General features: G+C 50.6%; 1 protein-coding gene across 1 annotated transcript in view; it reads left to right on the plus strand.

Annotated features, from left to right (window-relative positions):
• SNTB2 (syntrophin beta 2) overlaps positions 1-9354 on the plus strand; it is a 31193-nt gene extending 21839 nt beyond the window's left edge. Inside the window, exons 3-7 of the mRNA XM_033157080.1 lie at positions 2063-2273; positions 4431-4573; positions 5426-5622; positions 7849-8033; positions 8398-9354. Coding sequence (XP_033012971.1) covers positions 2063-2273; positions 4431-4573; positions 5426-5622; positions 7849-8033; positions 8398-8490 — 829 coding nt within the window. The 3' untranslated portion in view covers positions 8491-9354. The remainder of the gene's footprint in view (positions 1-2062; positions 2274-4430; positions 4574-5425; positions 5623-7848; positions 8034-8397) is intronic.
• The last annotated feature ends 6120 nt before the right edge of the window (positions 9355-15474 follow it).

Genomic DNA, 15474 nt, shown 5'->3' on the forward strand with positions numbered 1-15474 from the left:
TCCAAGTGGGCTGGAGAAGCAACTGCAGCCTTTGCCGGTGATCTGGAGAACAGAGTCGATTTTGCAGCATTTCCAGTTTGGCTTATCAGATCTCTTAATAGGCTGAAGAAGGTTGGTACTAGGCTTTTGGCTCCTAGATAGTACAAATCCCCCCAAACGGTTTTGACCATTTTTGCTCCTTAATTCCTGCTGTTCGCCATGCATTTCAGGTGGCACACCCTAAATTCCACTAATGGAAGTGCAAAAATTTCACTTGTCACATGGATGCAGTGTTTGGCTTTCCTTGGGCAATCATAATGCTTGATGGATCCATAGTGGCAGTTGGACCACGTGGCTGGGATTAAGTCCCTCAAACTGCCCTCCTTGTAGCATGTTCCACATCAAAGTGCTGCAGTGCTGTCTTAACACCTTCCCTTGGCAGATTGAGATGTACGCAGCAGCTGATACATCTCTGGAGGCCATGCAGGGAGAGTGGACTTTGCCATGTCTTGCTGCCTTTTTCTTGTGTGTTCCACACTTCATTTTTCCCCCTAAGCATTGACTCTGGGAGGTGGTTTGGCCCAGTCGAAATCCCTCCTATGTTCAGAGTGGGGCAGGCAGGTAGTCACCCAGAAGCAACTGCTTTTGAGAAGCATGTTCTGCATCCTGAGCCAAAAGTAGCTTCTCCTTTGGAGCTTACCTGGCCAGAGGGAGGAGTGAACAGAGTTCTCTTTGCACGTTGCTGCAAGTCCCGTCGGGTCAGACAAGCTATCGCCTTCTCTGGCTTGTGTGCAAAGTGTAAAATCAATTACTTAGCCCCGCAGCAGCCACTCATTCAGGGAGAAGTAGCCCATGCAGAAGGGGTTTACACAGCTCCAATGCCCAAGATCACCAAATGCTGGGGGAAGAAGGAAAGTGACAGAGTCTTTGGTCTTCCTCTGCTAAGGGTATGCAAGGAAGCAGCAATTAAGTGAATAAACCCGGCTCATGAATTCCTGCCTTCTCCACTTTGCTTTAGCTGCCAAGAGGTGGGTCTGCTGGAGGGTGGAGGCTGCCATTAAAGGCTCTGGCTGCAGCTTCTCCATCTGCCAAGAGGTGGGTAGAGCAAGCAGCAAGGTTGCTGTCACTTTCTGGTGGGGGAGGGCAGGCTGGATGCCAGGCACCCATGCTCTGGTGATATTTGTGAGTGTAGCCAGGGATGGGCCTGGGCACAATCGTTGCCCTCAAGGAGAGCCAGCAGAGTGCTCAAGGCCACGCTCCGCCTAATTCTGCCCCCCGCAGGACTGGGAGCTGAGGCCTTGCTGCCGCCGCCTCCTAATCGGGACAGTTGCTTCTCCTTAGACACCCTTTAGCAATCACGAGCGAATGTTCCACAGCCCCTTTTCCTAATAAAAGTGGGAGAAAGATTAACTCAGGAGTAGGGAGCCTTTTTCAGCCCAAGGGCCGCATTCCCTCTTGAGCAGCCTTCTGAGGGCCAGTTGGCCGTGGTGGGCAAAGTCAGAGGCAGAAGTGGGGAGAGCAAGAAATGCAAGTTTTGCTTTTTTTGTAGTAGGCTAATTTCTGCGTGCGCACACATGCACACCCCTATCTAGCTCTGGGCAAGAAAGAGGCATCTCCACGGTTCAAGGACACATTTCTGGCCAGACAAGTGCTCTTGAGGACACAGTGAAGAAGGGCCAATGAGAGGCCTGGCCAGGGGAGAGTTTTGAGAGCCAGGTGCAGAGGCCTAGAGGGCTGCATTTGGCCCCTCAACTACTTAACCATTGATTCTGTGCTCACTCCAATAGCTCAGCTCTCCTGTGAGGATGGGTCCTCTTTGGGGAAGGAGCTGGAGATCAGTGGCATAGTTTATGCTGTGCCATTCAATCCCTGGCATCTCCAGGCAGGGCTGAGAAGGAAAGACTCCCTGTCCTGAAACCCTGGAAGACCATTGCTACCACCAGCATAAGCAGTACTAAGATAGATGGACCAGTGGTGGCATTTGGTAGAAGTCGGATTCCTGCTGGCAGTCGGCAGTCCAGACTATTTCTTCTGGCAGCCTCTCCACTAAGTTCATCCTGCCCTTCCTTCCTTCCCTGTGCAGGTTGATAGAGTTGCACTCGCCCGACAGCCGGAACACCCTGATCCTCCGCTGCAAGGACACAGCCACAGCGCACTCCTGGTTCATGGCCATCCACACCAACATCATGGCTCTCCTCCCGCAAGTCCTGGCCGAGCTTAATGCCATGCTGGCCGCCAGCAACACACCAGGGAGCAGCAAGGAGGTCAAACACATCGCGTGGTTGGCGGAACAGGTGGGCCAGGAGACTGGAAGCTCTGTGCGGCTCTGTGAAGTGGAGGTTCAAAAGCTCTTTGGGATTGTGGTGGGGCGTTATTGATGGCCTGAACATAAGAAGAGCATGCTGGATCAGGCCAGTGACCCATCTAGTTCAGCATCATGGTCTCATGGTGGCCGACCTGTTTTGCTTCCCTCCCACCTTTTAGGAGAGATGTCAGCTGGTGACTGGAGAGGGGACATGTAATATCTGGTACCTCCTCCTGCCCGTGGTGCTTGTGAGTGGAGAACAGTCTTCTCCTCTCTGCCAAGCCCAACACAGAAGTCCTTGGCTGAGCTTCCTCCGACAGGGAACTTGACAAATGCATCGGGTGGAGGGTAGGATGTTCGGAAGAGGCTCTGCCGTTGGTGGGAAAATCCCTGTTGTGTATTCAGGCTGTTGGATGTATCAATTCAAGGCTGAAAGGCGTCTGGGAACTGCTGTGCTCTGGGCACTTTGTCTCAGTATTGTTACATTTGCCCACCTCGCTCTAGCCTGTTTCTGCTGCCTTGTTTCCCCGCTTAGGTTTGTAAACCCATGGGGGAGGAGAGTGGGTGGGGGGGACCCGTCTCTCTCTGCCCTTTGCAGAGTAGGTGGGCCCAGCGCTGCCCTGGCCCCTCAGACCCTCTGGGACAGCCTTTGCTGACTTGGTGGCTCTCATGAGCCTCAGCCTGCATGTCAATTTTGGGCTCCACCTCCCATCAGCCCCTGGGTCATATGGCCCTGCTGGCTGAGGCTGATGGGAGTTGTCACCCCAACTATCTGGAAGGCACCAGGCTGGGGAAAGCTGTTTTAAGGTGTCACTAGACCCTAGGTGTTTTCCTGCAACAAGTTAGCATGGCTTCCCCTTTGGTTTTGGTTTTGAGCCGCCCCAGCCCTCAGTATTTGTGCTCGCATCCACCACCTTCAGTCAACAAAGTAAGCAGTTGCTTGGATAATCTGATGCCACAGCAACACACTCTTCTTTTACTGCAGATGGGGCTTTAAATGTGTTTTGCACGTGCAGAATCGTGTCCTTCAAGTTATTGTTGTGCATGTCGCAGGGCGGAGGGTATTTGTGGTAGCTTTCATCCTTCCCATTATTTCCACTGCTGCCTTGAACCCTGCGGAAGGAACCTGCTGTCAGCATCTTGGGATCTAGCCTTTCTATAGGGCTGGATTCCTGCACCTAGGTAGAGGCAGCAACAGCCCCAGCTTCCTGTCCAACCAGGCATGGCTCCATGCCAAGGGCAACAGGCAGGGCCCAGCCTTGCTTTGCAGTGAAGCGAGACCTGTTGCTTGTTTCCTGGGATACATCTGACCTGTGCTGTGGAAGGTGCAGACAGTGGGAGAGAAATAGGAGCCTAGACTGAAGGAGGGCGTAGGCTGGTACTTGGGTGCTGCAGGGTGAAATCCTGTCTCTGTGGCTGCCTTGGACTCTGCTAACAGCAACTGGCAGTTCCTAGCACAGCAGCTCCGGTTCCTGGTCCCATCGCACAAGAAATAGCTTGGGGGGTGGGGGTGGTATGGAACACATGCACCTCCACTTCCTGTGCCTTCTGTTTGACAGCTTTGAAGTGCAGGGAGGAAATATGAGTAAAAGGAGCCCCGCCCCATCAGCGTTGCATACCGAATGTCCCAGGTTCAATCCCCGATGGCATTTCCAGATAGGACTGAGAGAGACTCCCTGCCTGAAACTCAGAGGAGCCACTGCTGCCAGTCAGTGCAGGCAGTACTGAGCTAGATGGACCCAAGGGTCTGACTCTGCAGAAGGCAGCTCCCTTTGTTGCAAGATACATATGACACAGGATTGCAATTCATTTCCTTATTATGGAGTAAAAGGGGAAAAAATGGGAGCAGGGCTTTGATTAAAAGGCTCCTGCGTGCTCAAAGCCTGAGAGCCGTGTGGGAGAGTGACTTTCAGGATCCAGATCCGGCCTTGGGGTGAGAACAAAATATTCCTGTCTCTACAGCTCCTCAAAGGCTTGCAAAGCCAGTCACCTCCCTCCTGCACACTGTTCTTCCTGGCAGGTCCCTTCAGAAGGGTGTGTTCTCCACCCCTTATGTTCTTCCCCCAAATCCTTGCTTGCTTTGCTCATGGAGATGGACTGCCAACAACCCCCTCCTCCTCCTCCTTTTCCTCTTGTCTTCCCATAGGCCCGGCTGGATGGAGGCCGGCAGCAGTGGCGGCCAGCTCTCTTGGCCGTGACGGAGAAGGACTTGCTGCTCTATGACTGCATGCCATGGACGAGAGATGCCTGGGCCTCCCCGTGCCACAGCTACCCGCTTGTTGCCACCAGGTAAGGGAGCAAACAGGTGACTCTGTAAGAGGGAGATTGTGGAGGCGGCCAATCTGTGAACAGAGATGCCCTTGAGACCGGATGCCAGGGGAAGAGCAGATTAAGACAGCCTTGCAAACAAATCCACAAACTGACTGACATATAAAGTCCAAGGGTGGTAGTCAACAAAGTGTGACCCATTGAAATTAATGGATCATGTTGATACCACCCTGAGTGTGATCCCAAGCTGTGTGTGCATACCAAGGGTGATGGTGGGGGGTGGGAGAGATCTGAGGAGAGAGTTGGCTTGCCCCTACCATGCTCGGCTTTTTGCCATCGGGGGGGGGGGGCTGGCTGAGACAAAAACTTGGCAGCTCTGTGATCTTGCTGGAGAGTTAGGGGTGGGTGGGCTGACAACTTGCAAGAGGCTCTCCCTGTCTGGGCAGGCTCCTGCCACATTGCCTGCCCTGGCAGCTGCCGCCGCCAAGCTAGTTGTGTTCCCGCCACCCGTTGGAAGCCTCCCCTGCAAGCCCCCAAGAGGTGTGGCTGCTGGCAGAGGTTTCTGGCAGCATGCAGCAGCTGGATTCAATTAGGGTCCCTCCCAAACCATCCCTCCAGCCAAAACTGGTTGGAGAGAGATTCTCAGGCCTCAGACCCTGCAGCTTCGGAACCGGCCCTGTCCCACCCCCCACATCCAGGAACTGTAGAGGTTTGTCTCCTGCGCCAGGTTTGCAGCCACTTGTTGAGTCCGTCAGGTGGATTTCTGGAAGCTTTCCAGGTTTTTACTGGGGGGGGGGGGAGAGAGAGAGAGTTTCACAGGTGTGGTCGCTGCTTGCTCTTGTTGACCAAAAAACCCTCCTCTTCTTCCTGCAGGTTAGTGCATTCTGGCTCAGGCCGCAGATCACCCTGCATGGGATCGGACCTCAGCTTTGCCACGCGGACAGGCTGCCGCCAGGGCATTGCCATGCACATCTTCCGCGTGGAGACTCATCGGGACCTCTCCTCCTGGACCAGAATCCTGGTGCAAGGCTGCCATGCTGCTGCAGAGCTGGTCAAGGAAGTGTCTTTAGGTAAGTGGCCAGCAGTCCCACCTCTCTGAAGCCTGTTTTGGGATTCTTGCCTGAGCTGCTGGGCAGGGTGGAGGCTTGGCCCATTCACTGCCTTGAGCAGCTGGGGAACCCAGGCCTTGCAGTGTTTGTCTTCCAAGCTCAACAGGAGAGGAGAATGATGCTTTTGCTCTTGAAGGGTGCATTTTCCTAGACAAAACTTAAACGCTCAAGCCAGGCTAAAATGTGATCATTTGGGTGTTGGTGCCAGTAAGAGCTACCCAAAGGCACATTTAATCTAGGGTTCTGTTCTCACAGTAGCCAGCCAGGATCCCTAAAAGGAATCTGGACCTGAGTGCAATAGCAGTGCCCTCCCAACTCATGATTCCAGCAAATGGTATGCAGAGGCTTCCTGCAGTTGGCGGGAGAACAGAGCCATTGTGGTCAGTGAGAGGAGAGTACAGCTGTTTGCGTTGATGAAGGCTGATGGTTGGACTGGTTGCTTGGTAGAAGTCTGGATGATCTCAGAATATTTGGGGAGGGGAGCAAGGTGTGTATGTAATCCTCTGCTGTCAGGTAAGCTAGTCTGAGCCTTGGCTCAACCCCACTTATGCAAGATGAAGACGCCTGTAACTCTATCTGCTGGGAGGGAGCCGAGCACCTGGGAGAGAGGAGCTTTTGTTCCTGATGCTTTCAGAACAGAGGAAAGAGTTGTCATATAGCTCAGACCTGCATAAGCATTGTCTCAGAAGACTTTGAAAAGCCAGGCTTTGGCGCTGCAAGCGGTTGAAGGAGGAAGATCCCAGGGAACTCTTTGGGCTCTTGGTTTTTTAGAAGGCTCTCAGAGCTGATTCCCTGGTCTCAAGCTCCCTCTAGAGTTTGTAAGAGAACAGCACCCGTTCTGCACAGGAATGCTTCATTGCTAACACTCTCCTGGCTGTGGCATGAGGAGTCTTCCATGAGCCAGGTTGATGTGAATCACAGGCCAAAACTTTTGGAGGGCACCCGGTTGGTGATGGCCGACATTATCTGATTTTGTGTCAGTGAGGCAAGTGGAACTTCAGAAGTAACTGCTTTTAGGAGCACATGGCTGACTTGGCTGCAGTATTTGCTGCCAGACACAACTTGCACAGTTGAGGCATTTGTTGGCTTGCAGCAAGTGGTCTGTGACCCTCATCACTTGTGAAATGCCACTTAGCAGTTTTGACATGCATAATTTCTGGCCTTCATTTTTGCGAAGTATGTAACAGACAGGAGAATATCTGTGACCTTCCAAATGTTGGCCTCCTGGTCAGGGATGAAGAGAGTTGCTGTAGTCCAGCAACAATTGAAGGGGCCTCATATCCCCACCCCTGGGTTAGTAAGAAGGTCCACACTATATTTGGGGTGGTTTAGTATGTATGTAATTTATTTGTTTGTTTATTAGCATTTATCAACAGCTTAATATTTAAAACAAACGAACAAACAGCATCATTAAAATACAAAAATGCACCCTAAAACCAATAGAACAACCTTGCAAGAGCAAGAAACAAAAATTCAAGGGATCTATCATGAATGGGAATTGGTGAGCTTCATAGCATAAAAAATTGTATTATTTATTTAATTCGGTTTATTAGTCTCTTGACATATTAAGAAGTCTCCAAGTGACTTACCAAACCTAAAAGCATATAAAGGTAAAGGTACCCCTGACCGCTAGGTCCAATTGCGTATGACTCTGCGGTTGCGACGCTCATCTCGCTCTATAGGCCGAGGGAGACGGCATTTGTCCGCAGACAGCTTCCGGGTCATGTGGCCAGCATGACTAAACCACTTCTGGCAAACCAGAGCAGCGCACGGAAATGCCGTTTACCTTCCCACCAAAGCGGTACCTATTTATCTACTTGCACTTTGACGTGCTTTCAAACTGCTAGGTGGGCAGGAGCTGGGACCGAACAATGGGAGCTCACCCTGTTGCGGGGATTCAAACCGCCGAGCTTCTGATCAGCAAGCCCTAGGCTCAGTGGTTTAGACCACAGCGCCACCATAATATCAGAACCTGGGTGACCCAGACCAAGACAAGCTGTCTTCTGCCACCGTCTAGTTGAACATCATTGCTAGGTCTGATGGAAGGACATAAGGGAGAAACTCTGCTCTCTCTCTCTCTCTCTCTCTCTCTCTCTCTCTCTCTGTGTGTGTATTGGGGAGGCAACTTGACCTGGAAGGATGTGTGCCAGCCTGTGTCCAATGACAATTTGCGTTTTCGTGTTCTAGGGTGTGTCCTGAATGCCCAGGAGGTCCGCCTCATCATCCACTACGAAAACGGCTTCATTATTTCCAAAGAAGAGGCAGGCTCTGCCAGTGTCCTTTTCCGATACCCTTTTGAGAGGCTAAGAATGTCTGCGGATGATGGCATCAGGAACCTCTACTTGGATTTTGGAGGACCGGAAGGGGAACTGGTGAGTTGAGGGCCTGGGCCACAGCTGGTGTAAGGGCAAAGGATTTAAATGGGCTGCATCTATGTACTTCAAGGTTCCTCTTAAAACCTGTTATATCTGCTCTTGTATATGCAGCAATTTTAAGTAATTTTAAATCATATAATAAATTGCTGGGGGATGGCTTCATGGGAAGTGATTAATAGAGGAAAGGGTAATCTTTTATTAATAATTAGTAATTAATACTAATTACTATTTTTATTAAGTTTTCTATCAATAGTAATTAATATTAATAGAAAAAATAATAAAAACTTGCAATTAAAAAACGTGTGTTCACCTTAGCTCATGTGCAAAGTAGTAACCCCATTGTGTGCTGCTTCTCCCCCAGACCCTGGAGCTGCACTCCTGCCCCAAACCCATTGTGTTTGTGTTGCACACGTTCTTGTCGGCCAAAGTGACTCGCCTGGGGCTGCTCGTGTAGGAGGAGCCAAGGGGCCTTGGTGACATGGCAGCGTCAGCGAACCACAGCAGTAGCAGCACCGAGTCCTGCCTCTGCGATGTTCTCCAGCACCAGTGCCTTGACCAAGACTTGTGATTGGCAGCTGCATTGTAGACACAAGGCCATTGGATGAGCTTTGGCTGGATGCTGCGGCTCTTGCATGAACTGCCTTCCTAGGAGAGAAGCAGCTGAAGGATGGAAAGGTGGCCAAAGGAGTGAGATGGGAGTGGGGGGGGGGGGATAAGGCAGCCAGGGAGGCTGCGTGTCAATCCCCCTTGCCTGCCTGGAGTTTGGCATTGCTCTGAAAACCCCACCGTCGTCTTGGCTCCTTGCCATTCAGGATCATGCCCCGTATGAAAGGTAGGTGAGATGAGAGGTGGTCCTGCCAGGCCAATAGAGCAGCTCCTGACCTGGGGCATTACAAAGCCATTTCTCCCGTATCCCTTATACCACATGTGCCTTTTGGTGGAAGAAGGTAAGAGGAGAGCAGTCATGGCAGCAGCAGAAATCTGGACCCTGGGCCGTTTGCCTGGTTGGGCCGGAAATGCTGTCTTGTCAGGCAACCCCACCTTGCAGCTTGGGGGGAGCTTGTATCCTTTGCAGGGGTCTCAAGAGACAGGCTGGAAATGGGAGCTCCCCTGGTCCTTTCGTTCTGGCAGTTGGGATGCTGCAGCGCTTGGCTCAAATTGAAAAACTGAAGCATATGCACTTCAGAGCCACAAGACTCTGAAGGCCTGGACCAGTAAAGAAGGTGGCTTTACTTAGTTCTAGGTTCCATGCTCAGGCCAAACAGTGACATTTTTTGAGCTGGGCTGAGAGCACTGTGTTCCTCTGGGCGGGTGGGGTGGGGTGGGGTGGGGTTTGGGTGCTGTGAAATCTGGAATGCCCTCGCTCCCCAGGGCTGTGGTGCAGATCAAGATGGTGGCAATGGGAAAGAGCAGCAGCAGTTTATAAACCAAAGCTGAGCAAAGAACTCTATGGTGAGGGTGATGCTCCCCCCCCCTTTCCCCCTTACGAAACAAGTGCCCCTTTCTCCTTATTCCTCTCCACCTTACTACTACTTCTCGGGCAAGAAGGAATTCATTACAGTGTGAAACAGAACATAATAGCCTTATAAAAGGAAGCACTATTCAGCCCCATTTGTTGTTTTTGCAAAACTCTACCATGTGATGGTCACACACCCCCTGATCTTTGCTTTCATAAAGGCCAGGAACTTTATTTTTCAATCGATGGAACTGCAGAACATGCAGCTCTTCCCAGCAAACTCAGCTGGGCGCCCCGATACCACAAGCCCATGGCAGGGGTGGGGAGAAGCACTGGGGCAAGGATAGAGGTTGATGGGGTGGAGGGCACAGTAGAGCCGCATGCATCCTTAACAGAGTGGGGCTTAGCCTCAAGCATTGCAGTGATTGCCTAGGAGATCAGAATGGTGGTCCATTTACCCTGTTTGATAACATAGAAGCCTTTTACCAAAGCCCTAGACCAGCAGTTCCCAATTCTCATAACTAAAACTGCCATAGAGGTACCAAAATTTCCAAAAGTAGGGAGTCCATGGCTTGGTTTTTGAAAAACAAGGAGTCTGCAGTACTTAGCTAATTGGAAACCACTCCCCTAGCTGGTGGAGCAGGGCAGGGAAGAGAGAGGGGAAAACCTCTCCTCTTTTCATAATACAGGCTCCTGAGAATGCTTGAGCCTGAGGCTTTAGGAGACAAGTAAGAGAGATAGGGAGTGTGTGTGTGTGTGTGTATGTGTGTGTGTGTTCCTATGCTCCAAAAAAACTCATTTAGCCATGGGGCAATGCCTAAAAGACACAAGTCATGCTTGGCTTAGCAGCTGGCCACGGACCAAATTTTGCAAGAAGGGGGCCAGGTGCTTCTGTGAGTTGCTGGTTCCTCTGAGGAGGTAGTATCCTCAGGTTTGGGAGGGACTGACTGAGAGGAGCATCTGATAAAAGGTTCTGTGTGTGGTGGCTCTTGTATAAAGAGTGCTTATTCCCAGCAAGGTGGCTTCTGCCTGCAAAAGTCCCAACCGAGTATGTAGAGTTGCAGACTTGGCGGAATTCTGAAGGATGTGCTGTGGAAGAAAGGAAAGGGAAGTGTGGTCTAGTGTTGCGGGAGGGGGGCCTTGGAGACATTGGAAGGGGCTACAGATGAGGACTTCAGTCCCTGCCTAAATCCTCTTAGGCCTGTGCACTTTTATTCTGATGATGTCTCAAGGCTAGTCACAGCTTAATGGAGCTTTATAATTAAGCAGACATCTGTTCTAGTGTCCACTTATGGTCCCGCAGAACAGTAGAAAATAGTGTATTTGTTTAGAGCAGTGGTTCCCAATTGGTGGTAACCCACCCAGGGAGTCCGTGGCACCATTCACATAATGTAAGCTGCCGTAGAGCTAACAAAAAATTCACAAGTAGAGGGGCCATGGCTTGGCTTTTGAAAAATAGGGCGTCCACAGTACTTAGCTAACCGGGAACCACTGGTTTAGAGTGTGCATGTGTGCTGGAATTTAGTTGCAAGCAGGGTTTGGGTCACTTTCAAGGCTCCTCTCTTGTGTCATTATGGGCAGCAAATCAGTCGGAGTGCAATTATTGCCTGTGCTTGTGAAAAATTCAAAGTATGTATCCTGACATTAGCAAGGGCTGTCTGACAACTGTTCCAGTGTCAACGGCTGGAGCAGGGAAGAAGAGTTTGGATTTGATATCCCGCTTTTCACTACCCGAAGGAGTCTCAAAGCGGCTAACATTCTCCTTTCCCTTCCTCCCCCACAACAAACACTCTGTGAGGTGAGTGGGGCTGAGAGACTTCAGAGAAGTGTGACTAGCCCAAGGTCACCCAGCAGCTGCATGTGGAGGAGCGGAGACGCGAACCCGGGTCACTAGATTGCGAGTCTACCACTCTTAACCACTACACCACACTGCAGTAGCACCCAGAAGTGGGGTGTCCCTACAGTTCAATAAAGCCAAACACCCATTCTGTGATTATACTGGTTGATTTCATGGAGCTCACCTTTGGTGCCAGCCTAAGGGCAATGCAACAATGTGGGGAGATGACAACCGTAGTTCTTGCATAGGTGTGAGAATAGCAGTTGGGTTGTGGTAGAACAGACACCGAAGCATTCATTTCTGTATGTTTGAAATTCACTCAAACAAGCACATTAGGCCTCTCTCCTTATTTAATCGTTTAGCTGCTCAGTTTTAAGAGGAATTGTTTCCAGCTCACATAGAAACAATTTAATGCAATGGAAACCAGCTTTTTATTTGTCCTGGACAAGTTACCTCCATTGGAGAGTGTCTCTCACCACCTCACAAATACTGACTTCAGTTCATTCATGGCGTTATCACGAGACAATTTCCTGCACATTCACATATGCATTAGGCAAACTAAGGCTGTACTTGGGGTTAGTGGCACGCTCTGAACAGAAATGGCTTCTTAATCTCTTGTATTCTTACCTTTGGAATGCACTTGAGTTTTCCAGTTTTCATCCAGTGTGATTCTGGTGGTTGCCAACACTTGTGTTTTGCACCAAAACCTGCACTGTGACTGTTGTGGCATGCAGGACAGCACCAGATGCCGCTATGTGTGTTTGGAGTTTCCAAACACACACAGTCATAAACAGAAGATACTCTGGCTGGCCTTAACAGAACTTTTTAAAATGGTGCTTTGATATCACAGTGAAAGGTGACCTTACAAAACAACACCACCACCAAGATGGACTTTTAAAAACAAAATTCTTAAAAGCCTAGGTAGTCCTGCAGTTCCCACTCTAAACACTTCCTTTTTAATAGCACTTTCCCGCAAAGTTGTATAGCACTCTGTTTTTTTCCATACGAGGCATGGTTCCCATAGCTGGGGTGCGGGCCATGCTAACCGCTTCTGTGATCTGGACACTGAGCAGTGCGCGATAAAATGACAGGTGTTTGGTCTGTACAGCCTTTGCCTTCATTGCCTGGCCCTTATCTGCTCCTGACCCTTTAGCATTGGGGCATGGAGCACACGATCAAATTCTCTGTGGAATTGCACTTTGCCATCCCAGTGACTGGATTGTGTGTTTGTGTAAAAGGATGCTGGTTCCTGATTCTTGCAAAAGTAATATTGTTTTGATGGTAATTTTATTCCCCCATCAGCAACCCCCCCCCCCAATTGTCTGTTTTCCTTTGTTCTGCAGCTGGGGTTTTCCTGTTTTGGGATTTCCCATCTGCTATAGATATCAGTCAGGAGTTTACAGTTTGGGCAAATGCAACTTTAAGGCCCCAAGTGCCAAAGATGAGATTTCTTGAAAGGTCTCTTCAAGAAATCTGCACAGAAACCACTACAAATAAATGTTTGTGTTTATCCCGCGTAAGGTCTGTTTGTGTGCACACTGTTTGATAGAATCTAACCTTGGGTATTGAGGCACAGCCAGTAACACTGCCACAATCAATCCAAAATGTACAACTGACTTTATTTTTGTATTCTTTGTAAATGGTATTTATAAAAGAACAAATTCTTTTTTTCTGAGTTTTTAATTTCAAATGTTGGGAGTCTCCAGGTTACCAAATCCAGATAAAACAAGTGGTGGTGTGGGCAGTTTATGATCTTCACAAGCAAAGGAATTTGCTCTCTCTTGAGAATACATGGACACCCTCCAGCCTTTGAGTTACATGCTAACTGTATAGTATTGTACATTACAATAGAAATGTGACTTGAGGGCGACTGTAACCTTTATGTTGTGTATAATAAAGGTGTTTATGCTTTTAGTTTTAATTCATTGGCTTGTGTCTTTGTGGGAAAACACAGATTTCAAAAATATATGTTAGTGAGTTGGATTCCAGAGTAACTTAAAAGGAAATGACCTAATGGTTAAGGTCACAGACACAGATAAGGTGGCAAGTTCTTAAAAGGGGAGGGGGCATCCTCCTTCCTTCCCACCTGCTTTAACTCTACAGAATCTCCTCCTTCAACACAGCCTTCCAGGGCAATGCAAGTTTTAAGAACATCAGAAAAGCCCTGCTGGCTAAGACCAAAAGCCCTATCTAGCCCAGCATCTGTATTCACAGTGGCCAACTGCATGTCTTAGTGGGAAGCCTATAAGCAAGACCTGAATGCAACAGAGCTCTCCCTGCTTGGGATTCCCAGCAAATGGCATGCTGCCTCCCGACAGTGGAGGTGGAATGCAGCCATCATAGCTTAGCTGCCTTTGATAGCCCCTTCTATGAATTTGTTTAATCCCTTTTAAAGCCATCCAAGTTCGGGGTCACACTATCTTGTGAAATCAGATTCCATAGCTGAACAGTGTGGTGTGTGAATAAGTTATTTTTGTCAGTCCTGAATCTTATCACATTCACCTTCATTGAATTGACAGCATTGGATTCTACAAGAGAAAACAACACGCACTCCACTTGATTTCCGTTTCCCCCCTAAACTAAAAAACCCAAATGCATTGCAACCTTTCCTCTCCCCGCCCCCCTCTTAGGGGAACTGCTCTAGATATTCTGATGATAATCCTGAACCAGATACCTCTGACACCAGAAACTTTGTTGGAGTATTCAGCTGACTGGAACACATTCTTTTATTTTTTATTTTAAAATTAAAATTAAAATTGTATAACCATACTTCATCCGTAGATCTCAGGGCAGTTCACAACATAAATGCAAGATAAAAACACAAAATACATAATAAAAACTGGAACAAAAAACCACAAACCAATAAACCTCCCCCCCCCCAATTTTAGAGACTTATAAGATGTTAATCAGTAAAAAGCCTGGTTGAACAGGAATATTTTCACCCAGTGCCTAAAGGTGTATAGTGAAGGCACCAGCCAAACCTCTCAGGGGAGAGCATTCCACAAACAGGGAGACACTGCAGAAAACACCTGTTCATGTCCATCCGGACCTCTTGTGGAGGAGGCACACAAAGAAGGGCCTCAGAAGATGTCAGCTTCTAGGTAGGTTCATATGGGAAGAGGCGGTCCTTGAGGTATTACGGCCCTGAGACATTTAAGGCTTTATAGGGCAAAAGCAGCAATTTGAATTAGGCCTGGAAGCTAATTGGCAGCCAGTGCAGTTGAACTAGGATCAGTGTAATATGCTCAAACCACTTGCCCTAGTGAACAACCTCGCTGCCAAGTTCTGCACCAGCTGAAGTTTCTGAACCATCTTCAGAGGCAGCCCTACATTTAACATGGCAGTAATCTAACCTAAAGGTTACCAGAGCATAGACAACAGTAGTTAAGCTATCCCTGTCCAGATAGGACGGGGGTAGGGAACCTGCGGCTCTGGAGCCGCATGCGGCTCTTTCGCGGCCCTGCCGCGGCTCCGGGGTGGCTGCCTGGGGCGCGGAGGTGGCGCGGAGTGGTGGGGGCACTGCGCCTGAGAACTCCTCGGCCGGAGGGAAGACGCGCCAGCCCTGCCAGCGATGGAGGGGCGGTTTGCTGGGGGGAGAGAGAGAGAGGGAGGGAGGGGGCAGTCGGGGGGAGGCGCGGGGGGCAGGGCCTGGTGCGACGGCGGCAGCGCAGTTGGCGGAGCGGAGCGGGGCCGTCCCCGCCGCGGCCCGCCACTGTGAGCGCGCAACAGGCGCTCCTCCTTCGGCTCCGGGGCGGCTGCCTGGGGCGCGGAGGTGGCGCGGAGTGGTGGGGGCACTGCGCCTGAGAACTCCTCGGCCGGAGGGAAGACGCGCCAGCCCTGCCCGCGATGGAGGGGCAGTTTGCAGGGGGCAGAGAGAGAGGGAGGGAGGGGGCAGCCGGGGGGAGGCGCGGGGGGCAGGGCCTGGTGCGACGGCGGCAGCGCAGTTGGCGGAGCGGAGCGGGGCCGTCCCCGCCGTGGCCCGCCACTGTGAGCGCGCAACAGGCGCTCCTCCTTCGGCTCCGGGGCGGCTGCCTGGGGCGCGGAGGTGGTGCGGAGTGGTGGGGGCACTGCGCTGCGCTCCTGGCCCGCCTGGGCTGCGCCCGCCGCGCCATCCTCCTGACCCGCCGCGCCTGCCCGCTTCCCTC

Source organism: Lacerta agilis, chromosome 8 (assembly GCF_009819535.1).
Source record: "Lacerta agilis isolate rLacAgi1 chromosome 8, rLacAgi1.pri, whole genome shotgun sequence".
Lineage (NCBI taxonomy): Eukaryota > Metazoa > Chordata > Lepidosauria > Squamata > Lacertidae > Lacerta > Lacerta agilis.